This window comes from Oncorhynchus clarkii, chromosome 12 (genome assembly GCF_045791955.1).
Source record: "Oncorhynchus clarkii lewisi isolate Uvic-CL-2024 chromosome 12, UVic_Ocla_1.0, whole genome shotgun sequence".
Classification (NCBI taxonomy): domain Eukaryota; kingdom Metazoa; phylum Chordata; class Actinopteri; order Salmoniformes; family Salmonidae; genus Oncorhynchus; species Oncorhynchus clarkii.
In genome coordinates this window covers 11,080,420-11,099,851 of record NC_092158.1, presented here as the reverse complement: position 1 = coordinate 11,099,851, position 19,432 = coordinate 11,080,420, and the positions used below count along the sequence as shown (strand labels likewise).

General features: G+C 44.2%; 1 protein-coding gene across 4 annotated transcripts in view; it reads left to right on the top strand.

Annotated features, from left to right (window-relative positions):
* The window catches only part of LOC139422707 (sema domain, immunoglobulin domain (Ig), transmembrane domain (TM) and short cytoplasmic domain, (semaphorin) 4D), an 80,591-nt gene that overhangs the window by 33,871 nt on the left and 27,288 nt on the right, over positions 1-19,432 (top strand). For 2 of the 4 annotated variants that reach the window (XM_071173982.1, XM_071173979.1), the window contains exons 3-8: positions 356-427; positions 16,284-16,420; positions 18,247-18,392; positions 18,484-18,546; positions 18,694-18,792; positions 19,147-19,240. In XM_071173982.1, coding sequence (XP_071030083.1) covers positions 16,324-16,420; positions 18,247-18,392; positions 18,484-18,546; positions 18,694-18,792; positions 19,147-19,240 — 499 coding nt within the window. In that variant the 5' untranslated portion in view covers positions 356-427; positions 16,284-16,323. The remainder of the gene's footprint in view (positions 1-355; positions 428-16,283; positions 16,421-18,246; positions 18,393-18,483; positions 18,547-18,693; positions 18,793-19,146; positions 19,241-19,432) is intronic. The other 2 variants (XM_071173980.1, XM_071173978.1) reach the window with 1 other exon arrangement.

Below are 19,432 nucleotides of genomic sequence, written 5' to 3'. Positions count from 1 at the left end.
ATATTTAGTAATGAAAAAATTCATTAAAACTACATACACAGCAGGCAACCAACATGTAATTTCACAGAAGTATTATATGTTTCCCTGAATCCTCTCAATGTCGTACAGTCTGTTACTGTGTTTTGAGTTAATGATCAAACTACTCTGCAGTGTATTGTGTTATGGATTATGTTTTTTTTCCATATGCTGTCTGTTATTGTGTGTGTATGGTATATTTATTACTCTACATGTTCTGGGGTGACAGTGGATGTATTGTACAGTCTTCCCATCTCTTCTATCCTGACAGGCTTCTTCACATCACATAGAGATATCTACAGTACCGCATCATCATAACGGTCTTCTCTCTCTCCTATAGCTTGAGAATTGTGTAATTCTCTCAAAGAAGGAGCCTCTCGTCTAGTAGAGCCGACTCGTTGAGGAGCCACAGGTCAGGACAAAAACCTTGTGTGGGCTTGCATGCTGCAACACCAAATGCTGCATGCTTCTCAAGCCTCCAAATGCTCCACAGCTTCTCTCTTATGGTCCGCATGATCTGAAAAACACCTGGGTGATTTTTATAGCTCCTCCCCTTTTTACTTTGGAATTGCTTATTTTTGTTATTCTATTTTATCTATCCTCATAATCAAGTTATTGTTTCTTTATCTTTTGTCCCAATGAGTTAATTAAGATGTATTTCCTCCCAAACCGCCTCTAAAGCTTTGACCCCCTCTTCCTTGGGAGCTTCCATAGGACCCCCCCCCCCCCCCCCCCCCCTCCTTTATGTTGCTTGAAATGGGCTTGATGTGTCTGTCCGCTCTCCTGTGGTGTAACTTGTGTTTATCACCTGTTGATTTCTGACTTGTTTTCTCTTGATTTCGATCATTTTCACATGTGATGTTTCTGCAATGGTGTGTTTTTTTTCTTCAGCGTTTTTAAAGTATTTGGCTCAATTGGACCCTGACCTCATAAGCAGGACTACGCCGCCTACCTAGAAAGTGGCTGATGTAACAGGGGACTCGGAGACCTAAAGATGTTTGCTTAGCTTAGCAGTAGCCCTTTCCACTTGAAAATGGCAGATTGTGTCATTGATAAGCAAACAATGAATAGTTTGGCCATCCTGGAGCCTGATCTTCCTGCACCTTTGTCACTGGGGGTGCCTGTGTCTGCGGCAGCGGTGCCTACTACTACGATTTCGACCTCGGCAACCTTCCGTTCCTGTTCTGGATCAATCGGGGCTTTTCCATCTGTCGGGAGCAACGTGCTCAAGTTATCCTGCCTCTTGCCTGTCAAAAGAGGGTTCTCCGAAGCGTGGGAATGGGCAGATTTCCTCATCCTTCTCGCTAGCTGAGATTTTGGGCGGCTCCATGGTAAGAAATGTGACCGTTCTTGGTGCAAAAATGTCCTGTCCCGGAGCTGGAGTAAATGACATTACTAAGCTGCTCCCGAATGTACTACACCAGGACATGGACATCAATGCTATCGTAGTCCATGTGGGTTTTAATGACATTATAAAGGGCAGCTCTGAACAGTTGAAACTCGATTTTTAAAGAGCTGATTGACTCTCTGCTAGACACTAATATAAGACCCATCATATCTGGCCCTGTGCCCTCTCTGAATCGTGTCATTGAACACTTTAGCAGGATTTTTTTTCTCTTCACAACTGGCTATGTGAATTTTGCAACTCAATGGGTAACTTTTTGTTGACAATTTCGATACCTTTTTTTTTCGATACCTTTTTTTGAAACGAAACATGTTTTATAAGGAGGATGGGATCCACCCAAATCACTTGGTTTCCTGGATCCTTTCACTGCATTATAAGGCTGCGTTGAGAAAATTACTTATCAATGACCCAAGCCCAGCTCAGCTCAGTTAATCCCTACCATTGTGTTGCTGAGTCATCATAATGCTTCAGAATATGTATATTACATCAGGGGCGTTGGTAGACACAATGTAAGTAACCCAATTTATGTCCCTCTATCTGCCCTGAATGCCTCTGCTGATCCTACAGCTATTGTATGCATTAGTCATGTGCCAATGAAGCAAATGTACACTGTTAGCACTGATGCGGTGTGCCCTAGTAGGAAGTCCACTGTGTGCAGCTCACCCTGTACTAACATAAATAACATGAGCATATCTACTTCTGCGAAGCTTCCCAGTAAAGCAATGAAAACAAGTAAGCATCCCAGAAGAAAAGTGCCCAAAATAGCCCACGTTAACATATGTTACTGAAGAAACAAAGTTCATGAAATCTAGTAACAAATGACATTCTAATGGTGGTGTTGCTGTTTTATATTCAGAACCACAGATCTCATGTTAAATACTGTTGAAGTAATATGGCTACAGGTTCATCTGCCTCACCTAAAGCCCATTCTGGTGGGAAGCTGCTATAGACCACCAACTGCTAAGTCAGCACAACCGATTGGAAAACATAGTTTAATATTATAAATAAATAAATAATATAATTTAATATTGCAAATTGAGAAATATGCCTAAACTGAATAAAAATTAGAAACTACAATATGAAACAAACCTGAATGATAGTAATAGGCTTTGGAGCACCTTAAATTACATTTTTTGGGGGAAAAAAAGGCTAACTCCATTGAATCAGATGGCTCATTCATCACGAAACCAACTGATATTACCAGCTACTTCATTGGGAAGATTAGCAAACTTAAGCATTACATGCCAGCAACAAACACTGACACAGCACATCCAAGTATATCTGACTTAATTATGAAAGATGCGCATTGTAATTTTAAATTCCATAAAGTGAGTGTGGAAGAGGTGAAAAAATTGTCTATCAGCAATGACAAGCCACCGGGGTCAGACAACTTGGATGTAAAAATTACTGAGGATATTAGGGGACGAAATTGCTACTCCCTATTTGCCATATTTTCAATGTAATACTTCTAGAAAGTTCTGCCCCTGAATGTGGGGTTTAACTGCCTTCCTCAAGGGCAGCCTAGCCAGCACACGACAGTTACAATATAGCTAGTGTAACCGATGTGAAATGGCTAGCTAGTTAGCGGTGGTGCGCGCTAATAGTGTTTCAATCGGTGACGTCACTCGCTTTGAGACCTTGAAGTAGTGGTTCCCTTTGCTCTGCAAGGGCCGCGGCTTTTGTGGAGCGACGGGTAACAATGCTTCGAGGGTGACTGTTGACGTGTGCAGAGCGTCCCTGGTTTGCGCCCAGGTCGGGGCGAGGGGACGGACGTAAAGTTACACTAGCAGCCTACCCAGCACGCTACAGTTGTAGTATAGCTAGCAGCCTACCCAGCACGCTACAGTTGTAGTATAGCTAACAGCCTAGCCAGCACACTACAGTTACACTATAGCTAGCAGCCTAGCCAGCATGCTACAGTTACACTATAGCTAGCAGCCTACCCAGCATGCTACAGTTACACTATAGCTAACAGCCTAGCCAGCACGCTACAGTTGTAGTATAGCTAGCAGCCTAGCCAGCATGCTACAGTTGCAGTATAGCTAACAGCCTAGCCAGCATGCTACAGTTGCAGTATAGCTACCCAGCACACTACAGTTGCAGTATAGCTAGCAGCCTAGCCAGCACACTACAGTTACAGTATTCTTTGAGCGTTCCTCAGTACACCATAGATTGCCAAGTTAGATTGGCAGTGTGAGTCGGAGGAATGTTTTTGTTTTATTTGTCTTCCTTGAAAGTGGGGAAATTAGTATTTCCCCCCCATGTGAGCCAAGTTCAGGAGGACAGGCTGGAAGTGTTCTGAGAGCAGTGGGTGCTGGTAGTTTCACAGCAGAGGACTCCTAAGGAGGTTTTGTCTCTGGGAAACTAAATCAGACCATGAAATCAGTTGCTAAAGATGAGGAAAAGAGGGTGTTAAAGAGCCTGGACCCAGTGGTGCAGCTCAGTGAGGGGGACACTAGGCCTTAAGGGTTTTCGCCAGGGCCATTTTTAGTGACATTACATGTTAAATATGGCGAAAATGGTGACACAGGTGAAGATGCTATAGAAAGATGCTCCTTTTTTTAATTTAAATTGTTTTTTAACTAGGCAAGTCGGTTAAGGACAAATTCTTGTTTTCAATGACTGCCTAGTGGGTTAACTGCCTTGTTCAGGGGCAGAACAACAGATTTGAACCTTGTCAGCGCGGGGATTCGATCTTGCAACCTTTTTGGTTACTAGTCCAACGATCTAACCACTAGGATACCTGCCACTCCTTGGGCATCCACAGGTAAACAATTAGTCATTTAAAAGGTGGAATAATCTGTAGTTAGCTGAAATCTACAGTGCAGGCAATATCATTTTCACAATAGGCATCAAGAATTTAACAGCCAATATTGTTCTAATTCTGATGTGATCTATTTTTGTATATTAGCCAACAGTACTTGGGCATTTCTGCATTCTGGTGTTAGAGAAAGTCAGACGTGGAATTATTCAATGACTAGCTATTAACGTGTCTCAACCTCCTAATAGCAACACATCCTGCAGTGTGTGATTTATCTATGAACCAGACGGGGGAGATCTGATGAAGACCGTCTCCAAGACACACAGTACACGCGGCGAGCAGTGGGAGTGAGGACGGTGCCTGGTTCTGCCTGGGATCTGAAAGCAATGTTGTCCACCAAGGTTACCGCAGATCCCCTCTCTACCGAGTGACGCAGCGGTCTAAAGCACTGTATCTCAGTGCTAGAGGCATTTGATGCCAGGCTGTATCACAACCGGCCGTGTTTGGGAGTCCCATAGGGCGGCGCACAATTGACCCAGCGTCACCCGGGTTAGGGTTAGGCCGTGGTAGGCCGTCACTATAAATAGGAATTTGTTCTTAACTGACTTGCACAGTTAAATAACTCTCCCTGCCTCTCCCCTGCTCCCTTCCTTTACCCTCTCTTCCTCTCCCCACCCTCCTTCCCTGGCCCTCCTTCCTCTCTCCCTCCTTCCCTGGCCCTCTTCCTCTCTCCCTCCTTCCTCTCTCCCTCCTTCCCTGGCCCTCCTTCCTCTCTCCATCCTTCCCTGGCCCTCCTTCCTCTCTCCCTCCCTCTCTCCCTCCTTCCCTGGCCCTCCTTCCTCTCTCCCTCTCTCCCTGGCCCTCTTCCTCTCTCCCTCCTTCCCTGGCCCTCCTTCCTCTCTCCCTCTCTCCCTGGCCCTCTTCCTCTCTCCCTCCTTCCTCTCTCCCTCCTTCCCTGGCCCTCCTTCCTCTCTCCCTCCTTCCCTGGCCTCGGCCCACACTCTCTGGACACCTGCCCTTAGCTATCACAACCAGGAGCAGCACAAGGTCTCAGGGCTGCCTCTGCTCTTTCACAGCTCCTAAAATAGTCCCTGGTCCCGGACAGAGTATGCCCTGAGCTCTGTTACAGATTACATTAGTCTCTAAGAAAATACACCTAGGACTAGCCAATGGGGTATTCTATGAATGCTAGCTAGTGACCTACCGATAATTACTCAAGCACCAACTAATACTGTTTTTGCCTCTTTTTTTAAATTTTTTTTTAGGATTTCTCCTCTCTGAATCGCACTCCGGTCTCAGTTCAATAAGAGACCATGCATTAGTGGTACTGTTAAGGGGCTTTTCTGAGGTACCATTTTAAAGCCCATTTTAGATTTTCGCTGTGGTGAAGTGCCAGGCGGTACTGCACAGGAAGTAAGATAACTTTAGCTGAGTGGAACACTGAGTCAAACTGCAGGCCGAGATCTACCGCTCAGATATTTTTTACTTGACTTAAAAATAAAAAAAAACAGGCCTATGCGGCATTAACCAATTAACAGTTCTGTAGCAATGAGGTGTGTGCAGTAAACTATAGGGCCAATTACATTCACTGCATATTGGCTATGCTTGAATTACCCTGCCAATGTTCTTGATAGACCATTTTGAAATTATATTTATAAAAAAAAAAATGGATATAGGATGACACTAGTAATAGATAATTTGTTGTCTTACTTGACGGACAGTTGAGTGAGCATGCACCAATTCGTTGCTACTTCCATGATCAACGAAAGTGAAATATTCCTTGACTAAAAGTATATTTTTTTTTTATTTTTTTTAAAAACAACGCAAATAATATTGTGCTTATTGAAACAGTTTGCGACTCATTCACTGCAGCTGCAGTGCTGGTTGTAGAATGATTGGAAGTAGGGTTAACGCACATATTATGGCTTATAAAATTGTTGAACAAGGCTGAATAAATGTGAATTTAGTCATAATAGCAATTTTTTTGCTGTATTCGTTGTCTCTCGAGTCATGGTTTTGAAATCTTAGTATCGACCTTGATGTGTGTTGGAGACTTTTTTTTACAGCCTATGGCACGAGGAAACTGCAGACACGGTGAGCTGTCTGATTGACCAGCGGTAGGCCTATAAGTGCATTTGATTTTTTCTTTGGGCCTGCCGGGTTGGAAGAGTTCCACCTTTTTATACACATGAAGTGGTTCAAAATGGGAACAATTTGCCTTCCCCGCGCTAGCACAATTTTAAAAAATGATATAAATAAAAATAGGAACCCAAGGCTTTTTTTTTGCTTTACAGAAATGTTGGTGATCGACTAGGAATGCCATTGACCACTGCATTATTTTTACATTTTTATTTAATCTTTATTTATACAGGGTTTTCTCATTGAGAGAATCTCTTTTCCAAGAGTGACCTGGTCCAATAGAAGCAGGGGGAACTAAGTTTCAAATCGTGCACTAGCTACCACTCTTTTCTTATTGGTACCTCTGAGGTTGTGAAGAACCCTGTGAAAGCACCCTGTGAAGGACAGACCAGTCGTTGGCGTTAACAGGGATCAGGATGGCGCTACACGTGGTGGGGAGAATGCTCTGAATAGCAACAGGAGGTCACACTGGGTGTGAACTGTACCATGTTGCTGTGATGGTCATAGACAACACACATCTGTCTCGCTGTAGAAGGTCCCTAGAACCATAAATACAAGGAAGGGAAATAGAATGGTTACCCCCTCTAGTTGTTCCTTTTTCTAGGTGACCAACCGTGTTCATACAAACCTTGTCGTTGTAATTTAGCTGTAGCAGATGGTGATATAAAGTTTGTTCTTTTCATCTTTTAAGATGGTGGTACATGGTAATTACATTTTTACAATTTAGCGTTTCTCTCTTGACCGGGAGCCACGGTTAACCAAACTAGCAGGAGCTGCTTTTTTTTTTCTTTACACACACATCGCTACTTCAACTGTTTGTTTATGGTCTTTGTTTCATCTTCCGACAGCCCATGTGACCTGGTAAAGGGTGTGTTGTTTTGAAAAAGCACTCCATCACCATCTAAATATACCCTTTTACAAGGACTGACCCTTCATTTCCCTTTAGTGTGGTCGCTGTAGGTTGACTAACAGGCTCAGCATGGATCCTGAAGCCAGTTATTATGAGGGATAGTTTTTATGTCCATAGCGTAGCATAGTGTTCTTTTCTGTGCTCAGCGAGCGACTCCCTTCAGTCATATGTGATTTAACTTAAAAGTTCTACTCATTAAATCAAAGTTTATTGATCGCGTACACAGATTTGACGATGTTATCACAGGTGCAGTGAAATGGTTGTTTTCTAGCTCCAACAATGCAGTAATATCTAGCAATACATGATAAATAATATACACAAATGTAAAAAGCTCTCCCTCTGTCCGCTCTCCCCAACCTCTCTTCTTCCCTCTCTCCTTTTCTTTCTGGTTCTGACCCACTCTCTCTGGGCAACTGTCCTTGGCTATCACAACAAGCCATATCAGAATATCAGGCCAGAATATAAACATACTTTCTCTCATGTATTTACCCACTTAACAAGTGTATATACTCTAGTCAAGACTCATGCTATATAACTACTGCTGTACACACCTATTCATATAGGAGGTCGGCTAGTGGTGACAGTTTTAACAGTCTGATGACCTGGAGATAGCTGCTTTTCAGTCTCTCGTGTCCCAGCTTTGATGCACCTGTACAGTCTCTTCCTAGATTGTAGCATGGTGTGGAGGCTCGGGTAGCTGAGGTTCTTGATGATCTTCTTGGCCTTCCTGTGACACCGGGTGCTGTAGATTTCCTGGAGGGCTGACAGTTGATATATGAGTCAGTTTATAATTGTTTTATTTTTTTTATTCAAACAATCAATGCTATATTAAATGTCCAAAAGGCTTTCTCATAACACAGGCCTACATTGTCTGGCTAATGACGTTTCATTGAGGGCATCCACATCCAGTCTTAAGTATAATGTCCTGTCACAGTATGGTTGGTCACATCTGTGGCCAAACCGATGCTCACCATTATATTTATAGTGGAGGAGACATCTGTCAGGCAGCGTCACAGAGATGCGGTGGTCTCAGTGTTTTTGTTACAGGCCTACATGTTGCAAAATGCCACATGATGCAGAGAAGGTCATCACAGCTTCGAAATGCAGATGCTGCTGTGACGTTGGAAATGTTGATCTATCTGGAAACATGGTGTTTCTCCTTGGCTTGAGGTGTGTTAGTTTCTGTAGGGACTGTCTCTTTCACCCTCCTGGGCAGTCTGGTAAAGCTCATGGATCTGGAGAGCACGTTGGTCCATTTTGTTAACGAACAGAAAACGACAATGTATTGATTTGATCGTGATGTGCGGTGTACAAAACAGCAGTGGAACTGACATGTCCTGTATCAGCTTGGACAAACTGTTCTTGTCTATAACTCGCAGGACACCCTCACTGCAAACCAGAGTATCTGAGGGACATGAAGTAGATGAACCATCCTGAAAGAAGATACTGAGCCACTCCAGAAGAGGAGGAGGAGGAGAACAAAATAGATTGTTGGGGGCTGTCAATGGGAACTGAACGGCAGGAAGAGCAGCAGATTTTGGCAGGATGGCGCTGGGAGGACCAGGAGAGTGCATCCACATTGATGTTGTCAGATCAATGAGTTATCACAGCAAGTGCCAACAGGCCGGGGTGCTGAGGGCCGGGGGAGAGGAAGGCTGGCAGGGAGAGGGCCTGAAAGGCTGGGAGGCATTGGCAGGCGCTGAATGTCCAGGCTGAGGCAGGCAGACCCATCGACCTGCCAGTTTTCTGTGACCCCGCTAGCACTGCATAGAGCACCAGAGCAGGTGTCAAACTCACTATGTGTCCAAAGAAGCTGAGTTCAGGATAGACAAAGGGCTCCAAGAGACATGGCAGCATGGATACAGTTTTTAAAGAGGCATGCCAGTAGGCCTATGGCTGCAGTTTTAAATATCTCTCTTGTCTGTGTGGCTGGTGCAGTGCCAACTTGTTCCCCTCTTCTTGTATTGTAATAGATTAGTACTGAACTACGAATGGTTGACGTGTTAAATCTCCTTCTCTCGGGTTAATCATCTTTAGTTGCCTTTTGGCTGTGTTCTAATAACCCAGGCATTCAGATAGGCAATGCTGGGAAGAGAACTAGGTTAGTGTGGAGTGGTGAACGTGGACATCCTCCACCTTCTGTGGTGTTTTGTGTCCATTCATTGTTCAGTTACTGTATGACGATGACGCACATAGGGAGAAGGGAGATTCAGTGCCCTCCCTGTCTTTCGAAAACAATAGGTCTTTCTGTCTTTGACCCCTTTTAATGTCCTAGGCTGTGAGTGACTGGCTAGGGTGGAATTTGGGATTCATTCGGATTCTATGGATTACTTGATTTTTAGCGTTCCTAGATGTTATGGTGTGGATCTGTAATTCTCCCCAGGACATGTATTTTCAATGACATCGGATCAATGAGTTTTCCGAGCTGTTGTCGACCTGAAACTGATTTCCAATATGTGTGGTGTTTTTATGATCCCTCCTCGGGCGAACCGTTAATTACTACGTCATCTCTGTAATGGTAGCAGAACTGTGTCAGTAGGTTAGGCCAGGGGTTGGATAGTTAGTTAATTGGTTCCCTTTTCATTGTTTGTTCTGTCACACTTGGTGGCATGTCAAATAACAAAGACTTACTGCGATACTAAAACTCAAAATCTAAGCTATAGGTTTTGTAAAACTGTGGGGAAAGTATTATTTTCTAATGCCATGCATTGTCCGAGTGTTTCACTCTACACCTAGAGAAAGCAAAAGCTATTATACTTCATGATGCCTTTTGGATGTCTCCTCCCCCCTTCTTGCTTCAGACTATGGCCTACAATTATATTAAAACATTGCTTATGATGATCACATGCTGAAATTATTATGGAGTTATTTTGGCAGCAACTATCCATATGGTTCTACTAAGTTGTATTGAATTCCTGCCCAGGCTTCTTCTCGATTGTATTTTTCATCTTGGCACGTCTCCTTTTAGTTTATCAGAAAGCAGAACTTTTTCCGTCTGTGAGAAGGAAGCAGGTTTTAAGAATAATTACCACCTTTAGCTTGCTAGGAAATGTGATTAGCATCTATACACCCACATCACATGAACCTGTCCCAGGCCTTCAGCCTACTGGTATTAGGGCAGCTTCTCTTCACCTGGGCCTGCTCAGGCTGGGAAACCAGAATTACCTGCTCTTGAGCTGGTGTCACTTTTCCTTTGTAAAAGGATTGAATGGCTTTTCCCCCATCTCCCTTGTGATCCCCTGCTTAGAGAATGGCGCTGCAATGGATAGCTGCAGTTCTATTGTGTTTTCATGGCCCTGATCTGAACTTTTTGGGCATAATGTTTCCGACATTGTTGAAAAGAGCTTCTGGACATCAGAACAGCGATCACTAACCTCAATTTGGATCAAAGTTTATACTTCAAATAGTCGTAGGCTCAGGACATACTGCTCACGACAGACCAGGCCTCGGAAAAGATTGCAAGACGTGCCAACATGCAGACACCTTGACGAATGTACAGGACCGGTCAAAAGTTTGGACACACCTACTCATTCAAGGTTTTTTCTTTATTTTTTACTATTTTCTACATTGTAGAATAATAGTGGAGACATCAAAACTATGAAAAAAAACGCATATGGAATCATGTAGTAACCAAGAAAGTGTTAAACAAATCAAAATATATTTGAGATTCTTCAAAGTAGCCACTCTTGGCATTCTCTCCACCAGCTTCATGAGGTAGTCACCTGGAATGCATATCAATTAACAGGTTGGCTTTGTTAAAAGTTAATTTGTGGAATTTCTTTCCTTGATGCATTTGAGCCAATCAGTAGTGTTGTGACAATGTAGGGGTGGTATACAGAAGATGGCTGTATTTGGTTAAAAAAACAAAGTCCATATTCTGGCAAGAACAGCTCAAATAAGCAAAGTGAAATGACGTGCATCATTACTTTAAAACATAAAGATTAGTCAATCAGGAAAAGTGCAGTCGCAAAAATCATCAAGCACTATGATGAAACTGGCTCTCGTGAGTACCGCCCCAGGAAAGGAAGACCCAGGGTCACCCCTGCTGCAGAAGATAACTGCATTAGAGTTAACTGCACCTCAGAAAGTGTAGTGCAAATAAATGCTTGAGTTCATTTAACATACATCTCAACATCAACTATTCAGAGGAGACTCTATGATTCAGGCCTTCGTGGTCGAACTGCTGCAAAGAAACCACTACTGAAGGACACCAACAATAAGAAGAGACTTACTTGGGCCAGAAATACTGGCAATAGACGTTAAACCGGTGGAAATCTGTCCTTTGGTCTGATTGATCCAAATTTGAGATTTTTGGTTCCAACTGCTGTGTCTTTGTCAGACACAGAGTACGTGATTGGATGATCTCCGCATGTGTGGTTCCCATCATGAAGCATGGAGGTGGGATGGTGTGTGGGTGCTTTTTCTGGTGACACTGATTTATTTAGAATTCAAGGCACACTTAACCAGCATTGCTACCATAGCATTCTGCAGTGATAAGCCATCCCATCTGGTTTGAACTTTGTCCCACTGTCATTTAGTTTTTCAACGGGACAAACACACACCTCCAGGCTGTGTAAGGGCAACTTGACCAAGAAGGAGAGTGATGGCCTGGCTGCATCAGATGACCTGGCCTCCACAATCACCCGACCTCAACCCAATTGAGATGGTTTGGGATGAGTTGGACCGCAGTGAAGGAAAAGCAGCCAACAAGTGTTCAGCACTTGGTTACTACATGATTCCATATGTGTTTTCATAGTTTTGATGTCTTCACTACTATTCTACAATGCAGAAAATTTAAAAAAATAAACGCTTGAGTAGGTGGCAACTTTTTACTGCTACTATAAAGTTGAGAGACAGACAAGGTACTAAACAATTAGAGCAGGCAGGAATGATTTTCCACTTCTTTTTGAGCCAGAAGCAAGAAGGAAATGCAGAAGCAAGCCCCCCCGGTGGTGCAGGAAATGCAGAAGCAAGCCCCCCCGGTGGTGCAGAAAATGCAGAAGCAAGCCCCCCCGGTGGTGCAGAAAATGCAGAAGCAAGCCCCCCCGGTGGTGCAGGAAATGCAGAAGCAAGCCCCCCCGGTGGTGCAGAAAATGCAGAAGCAAGCCCCCCCGGTGGTGCAGGAAATGCAGAAGCAAGCCCCCCCCCCGTTGGTGCAGGAAATGCAGAAGCAAGCCCCCCCCCCCGTTGGTGCAGGAAATGCAGAAGCAAGCCCCCCCCCCCGTTGGTGCAGGAAATGCAGAAGCAAGCCCCCCCCCCCGTTGGTGCAGGAAATGCAGAAGCAAGCCCCCCCCCCGTTGGTGCAGGAAATGCAGAAGCAAGCCCCCCGGTGGTGCAGGTGAAGGCAGAGCTACCTGAACTGGAGAAGCCGAGCAGGATCATGCCCCCACTTGTGGAGAATCTGATCTGTTTACATCACACCATTGTGATTGGTGGATTGCTGCTCACCACTGCCAGCACTCGGTCTGCATGGCTAGTGGCTAACGTTAGCCAGCTCGAGCTAGCTAACACAGAGCAGATTCTCCATATGACGTTGAGAAATGTCGTGTGTAGCAGATATCCGGAAATAAGTTAATAAATGTCTTAAAAACGTTTTAACTGTTTGTAGTTATAGGCAAACAGATCGTGACGACAACTGTCTTTGACTACACTGCTGTTACTTTGGTGAATAAAAACTCATGCATCTGAATAACATTTACAAAGGTACAAGCAACTGATTTTAATCTTCCATGCAGCCACATTAGGAATAATTTATTTTGATTTGATAATGTCCTATTACAGTACTGCCTCCATAGTTTAGGTGCAAACTATTTGACAAAGATAGAGTATTATAATCTTACAACTAGGATAGAATAAGCACATTTAGATTAGAGATGTATTTTCATATTTCAGTTAGGCTTTAAGGGCTCAAATATTTCACAGGTTTATGAGCTTTTCTCTGGTTTGAGCTGACTCAGTTTGACCTAGAAATACATAGGCCTACTGTTTTGGGAGAAAAAAAATGTAATTGAAAAGCATCGATGACAAGTCAGACATTGTCGCTGTATCTGACAAATATTTTATATAATGTAACGGGCAACTCAAGCTAGGTTGACACGCATCAACATTTTCAGCATTTTTTTAAATATTTTTTTTTGCAGTTCCTGGTTTGACCTAATTATCCTTTTGGGGTTTTATGGGTGTTCTAATCCAGTTGGATGATAGACAGAGAACCCTAATTCTGTCAGAGGTGTTTGCCAGTTGCACCATCCAGGGCGTTCCTTCCTCTCTCTGCCTGAGGGATAGTTGGGGAAAGAGGTGGGCCTTCCAAAGTCATAGATATGTGGGTTGTTGTATGATCTTATTGTCTTTTTTCAACAGACAAAAAGCTTTGTAATTGGTTTCTTATCAGATCGGTCAGTGGTGGTGTCAGGAAACTGAGGTTTAATGGCAGAGTAACATAATGCTGCTGTGAATTAGTGCATAGAAATGACAGTAAAATCGGCTTACATGTTTTATATAATCTGTAATGCTGCTGGGAAGGTTGTCATGTAAAGCCCTTTGGGGAAGAGAAGAGATCCGCCTTTCAAAAAAAAAAAAGGATGAATAAGGTTAGTGTGCCCTAATGAACATGACCCAGCCTAAGAGGAGCAGAGCATGGCTGTCATGTTAAATGAAGAGCACATGGTCCCCCTCTCTCTGTCAGACTGAGCGACTCCCATCAAGTTAGTTCAGGGCCCTGTCATCACATGCTCTCCCTCCCGCACCCTACCTGAACTCAACGCCCGCGGTCTTGTACTTTGTATTACACAAACACAGGCTACACAGCTGTTGTCATGAGAGGCTGGTCCTTTGATAGCAGGTCTGTCATTTACATAGTTGATGTGAGTTGAGAGATGCTGTGAAATGTCTTGGGTTGGCAATGTGAAATAGTGTGAATGTGGTGTTCTGTTTGAGAGGAGTAACAGTTACTTGAGCCATAAGAAAAAGCACATGTATAGTAGCTGTTCTAGTGTGCTCTTGTGACAGTCACACACCCCCTCTGGCCAACAGCACCCCCTCTGGCCAACAGCACCCCCTCTGGCCAACAGCACCCCCTCTGGCCAACAGCACCCCCTCTGGCCAACAGCACCCCCTCTGGCCAACAGCACCCCCTCTGGCCAACAGCACCCCCTCTGGCCAACAGCACCCCCTCTGGCCAACAGCACCCCCTCTGGCCAACAGCACCCCCTCTGGCCAACAGCACCCCCTCGGGCCTCAGAGTATTACAATATATTTACTGATGACAAAGTGCCACACTTGGTTGTGATTTTGAGTACATTAGAATACAGGACAGGAATCGGTTCCGCTGTCATAATGTATACATGCGTAAACAAGTCCAAGGGGTCTCAGAATGTCTGTTTATGTATCTATCCACAGACGCTGAGTGTTGACTGTATCAGTCACAGGGCCACAAACTACAAGGTTATAATGTTTTTTTTTAACGTGCTCTATCATTTGTTTTGTGTGTGGCAGTTTCTTTGTGCATGTGTCTAGTTAACAAGTGAGCTAAAAAGAGGATGATGCGGTCGTAGAAGCCATCTCTGAAAGGAAGTGGGTTTACTGTGTTAACGGCTGTCTCTCTGCTGCTGATTAATACACTACTCAAAAAAATAAAGGGAACACTTAAACAACACAATGTAACTCCAAGTCAATCACACTTCTGTGAAATCAATTTGTCCACTTAGGAAGCAACACTGATTGACAATAAATGTCACATGCTGTTGTGCAAATGGAATAGGCAACAGGTGGAAATTATAGGCATTTAGCAAGACACCCCCAATAAAGGAGTGGTTCTGCAGGTGGTGACCACAGACCACTTCTCAGTTCCTATGATTCCTGGCTGATGTTTTCGTCACTTTTGAATGCTGGCGGTGCTTTAACTCTAGTGGTAGCATGAGACGGAGTCTACAACCCACACAAGTGGCTCAGGTAGTGCAGCTCATCCAGGATGGCACATCAATGCGAGCTGTGGCAAGAAGAGGTTTGCTGTGTCTGTCAGCTTAGTGTCCAGAGCATGGAGGCGCTACCAGGAGACAGGCCAGTACATCAGGAGACGTGGAGGAGGCCGTAGCAGGGCAACAACCCAGCAGCAGGACCGCTACCTCCGCCTTTGTGCAAGGAGGAGCAGGAGGAGCACTGCCAGAGCCCTTCAAAATGACCTCCAGCAGGCCACAAATGTGCATGTGTCTGCTCAAACGGTCAGAAACAGACTCCATGAGGGTGGTATGAGGGCCCGACGTCCACAGGTGGGGGTTGTGTTTACAGCCCAACACCGTGCAGGATGTTTGGCATTTGCCAGAGAACACCAAGATTGGCAAGTTCGCCACTGGCACCCTGTGCTCTTCACAGATGAAAGCAGGTTCACACTGAGCACATGTGACAGAGTCTGGAGACGCCGTGGAGAACGTTCTGCTGCCTGCAACATCCTCCAGCATGACCGGTTTGGCGGTGGGTCAGTCATGGTGTGGGGTGGCATTTCTTTGGGGGGGCCGCACAGCCCTCCATGTGCTTGCCAGAGGTAGCCTGACTGCCATTAGGTACCGAGATGAGATCCTCAGACCCCTTGTGAGACCAAATGCTGTTGCGGTTGGCTCTGGGTTCCTCCTAATGCAAGACAATGCTAGACCTCAAGTGGCTGGAGTGTGTCAGCAGTTCCTGCAAGAGAAAGGCATTGATGCTATGGACTGGCCCGCCCGTTCCCCAGACCTGAATCCAATTGAGCACATCTGGGACATCATGTCTCGCTCCATCCACCAACGCCACGTTGCACCACAGGCTGTCCAGGAGTTGGCGGATGCTTTAGTCCAGGTCTGGGAGGAGATCCCTCAGGAGACCATCCGCCACCTCATCAATAAGAATATTTCATTCATTCAGATCTAGGATGGGTTATTTTAGTGTTCCCTTTATTTTTTTTGAGCAGTGTATATCTGTTTGTCTGAGCAGAACATGACCAGTCTTTAGTCTCTTTTACCTACCTCCTTTAGAAGAGACCTGTGTAGTAAATCAACGTTCTTGTATTTTGTTGTCATCAGAGGAAACTTCACGGTTCCGAAGCTACTCCCGGAATCCAACATGGTGTTCGGAGTTCTAGGTGTGTTCTTGGGTCTACTCCTTGAGGTTTCTACACACGGACCCCACAGCATTCCCCGGACCTCCTGGAAACACGAAGGTATGATAACATGATCAGCACTTTCCCTCACAGACACTCACACTGCAGCAGACCTGGGTCAAGTATTCTCAAATACTTTAGGACGCTAGATTAAGTTTTCCCGGTACAATAGAACCAATGGACTCCTAGAGAAATGATTTACTGGATAGATGGTGGTAGGTAATTTTCTTCTAAAAGTCTCAAACATTCACCCAGGGTTCACCATTTTAAAAACATCGGTCTCCATTGAGTCTCTTCTCAGCCTTTCATGCTGTGTTTCTTGAAGGGGGGAGGAAGTTGAGTAACCGTTTTGTATGCTGCTATTGACATAAATAGCTCCAGTAATCAAATCGCATTTTATTTATCACATGCTTCGTAAACAACTGGAGTAAACTAACCGTGAAATGCTTACTGACGGGTCCTTTTCCAACAGCGCAGAGTTAAAAATACAAAATAAATATATACAAGAAGTACCAGGTGGCTATATATACAGGTAATGATGTGGCTATATATACAGGTAATGACGTGGCTATATATACAGGTAATGACGTGGCTATATATACAGGTAATGACGTGGCTATATATACAGGTAATGACGTGGCTATATATACAGGTAATGACGTGGCTATATATACAGGTAATGACGTGACTATATATACAGGTAATGACGTGACTATATATACAGGTAATGACGTGACTATATATACAGGTAATGACGTGGCTATATACAGGGAGTACCAGGTAATGACGTGGCTATATATACAGGTAATGATGTGGCTCTATATATACAGGTAATGACGTGGCTCTATATATACAGGTAATGACGTGGCTCTATATATACAGGTAATGACGTGGCTCTATATATACAGGTAATGACGTGGCTCTATGTACAGGTAATGACGTGGCTCTATATGTACAGGTAATGACGTGGCTCTATATGTACAGGTAATGACGTGGCTATATGTACAGGTAATGACGTGGCTATATGTACAGGTAATGACGTGGCTATATGTACAGGTAATGAGGTGGCTATATATGCAGGTAATGACGTGGCTATATATGCAGGTAATGACGTGGCTATATGCAGGGAGTACCAGGTAATGACGTGGCTATATATACAGGTGCCGTACCAAGCGGTGATGCAGCCAGTCAAGATGCTCTCGATGATGCAGCTGTATAACTTTTTGAGGATCTGAGTGCCCATGATAAATCTTTTCAGCCTCTTCAAGGGGAAGAGGTGCTGTCGTTCCCTCTTCACTAATGTGTCGGTGTGTTTGGATCATGATAGATCTATAGTGATGTGGACACCGAGGAACTTGAAGCTCTTGAATAACTAATTATGTCATGGCTCAATGCAATAAATTGATACTCACTCCGAACAAAATGGATCCCTTCCCTCCAGCCAGTCAGTGTTGTCTTTCAGCGTCTGAAAGAGGGTTTCTGCCCGGGCAGGTGGCTGGAAACCTGTGCCCTCTCACACCTGTTGTTGGTGCTGCCAGACACTCTACCTAATGCAAACTACTGCCAGCTTCCCCATCAATCAACACACTCAAACACAAAGCATTCTGAGTAGCCATAGTGATAGGCACTCGCAGAGATGCACAAAGGAGACTGGTTTATATCCCATAAACATATCTAGACTATACTGGCCCATTATTATGTCTGAGAGGAACACTAGACCTATGCATCCTGCACTGTGGAAATTGTAGATAAGCAATAAGGAAATCATGAGTTGCTTTTTTTTCAGTAACTTTGGCAAATTGCTTGACTTGACTTTTAACCTGGACTCAGTCATGGGTGTTGGCATTGGACAATGTTTAAAATCTGTGTGTCTTGTTTATCAACAGAGCTCAAGTTGGTGGAGTTTTCTGAGCCCGGCATCTTCAACTATTCCACTCTGTTGTTGAGTGAGGATAAGGATGTGCTGTACGTGGGAGCGAGGGAGGCCATCTTTGAACTCCGCATGACCAATGTGTCAATCAAGAACAACAAGGTACGGAACGGTTTTATCATTTCAAAAAGTCTCAACTTTAAAGTTTGACCTTTTTTTAAATAATTGTTCTATTTGAATGGTTCCCCTGTAGGTTCAATGGAAGGTGCCGGAAAACCACATGACAATGTGCATCGTAAAAGGAAAATCTAAAGAGGTACATCTGCTTATTCCATCAAACGCCTGACTTCAGATCTGTTGTGAAAGGAAGCCATGTCTCGGCTCTCCAGCATCTCCATTTTGTTTTTATTTGGGGTATCTCTGTCAGCCGGGTGTAAATGTGTCTTTTGTGATGTGTTTACAGACAGACTGTCTAAACTACATCCGGGTGTTACAAGTGTTGGACGACAAGCGACTGTATGTCTGTGGGACACATGCCTTTCAGCCCGTCTGTCACTACCTAGTAAGTGGATTATGTTTACGTGTTAGTAATTTAGTTGACACTCTTAGCCAGAGCGATTTACAGGAGCAATGCCTTGCTCAAGGGAACATCTATATCTATATATATATATATATTGGCACCTGGTCAATCCAGGGATTTGAACTAGCGACCTTTCGTCCCAAAGCTCTTAACCACTAGGCTACCTGCCGCCTCTGGATCACTGGTGACAGCCGCCTCTTTATTTTACATTGTATTTTATTTTGAGGTAAAAATGAAAGGAATTTAATCGATTTTAATATCTTTTAATGTCCACACCATGTCGAAGTTCAACTTTTACTTCACAGTAAGTAGTAGTCATTACTGTGCTCTCATCAGTCCCTAAAGGATTTCAGTCTGGAGGGTCCAGCGGAGGACGGGAGAGGGAAATGTTCCTTTGACCCATCTCAGAGCTTCACAACGGTCATGGTTGGTAAGTAGACCCAGATTACGTCGGTGGTAGACCCAGATTACATCGGTGGTAGACCCAGATTACATCGGTGGTAGACCCAGATTACATCGGTGGTAGGCCCAGATTACATCGGTGGTAGGCCCAGATTACATCGGTGGTAGGCCCAGATTACATCAACTGCTTTTTTTGGTACACAGCCCTAAATACATCATT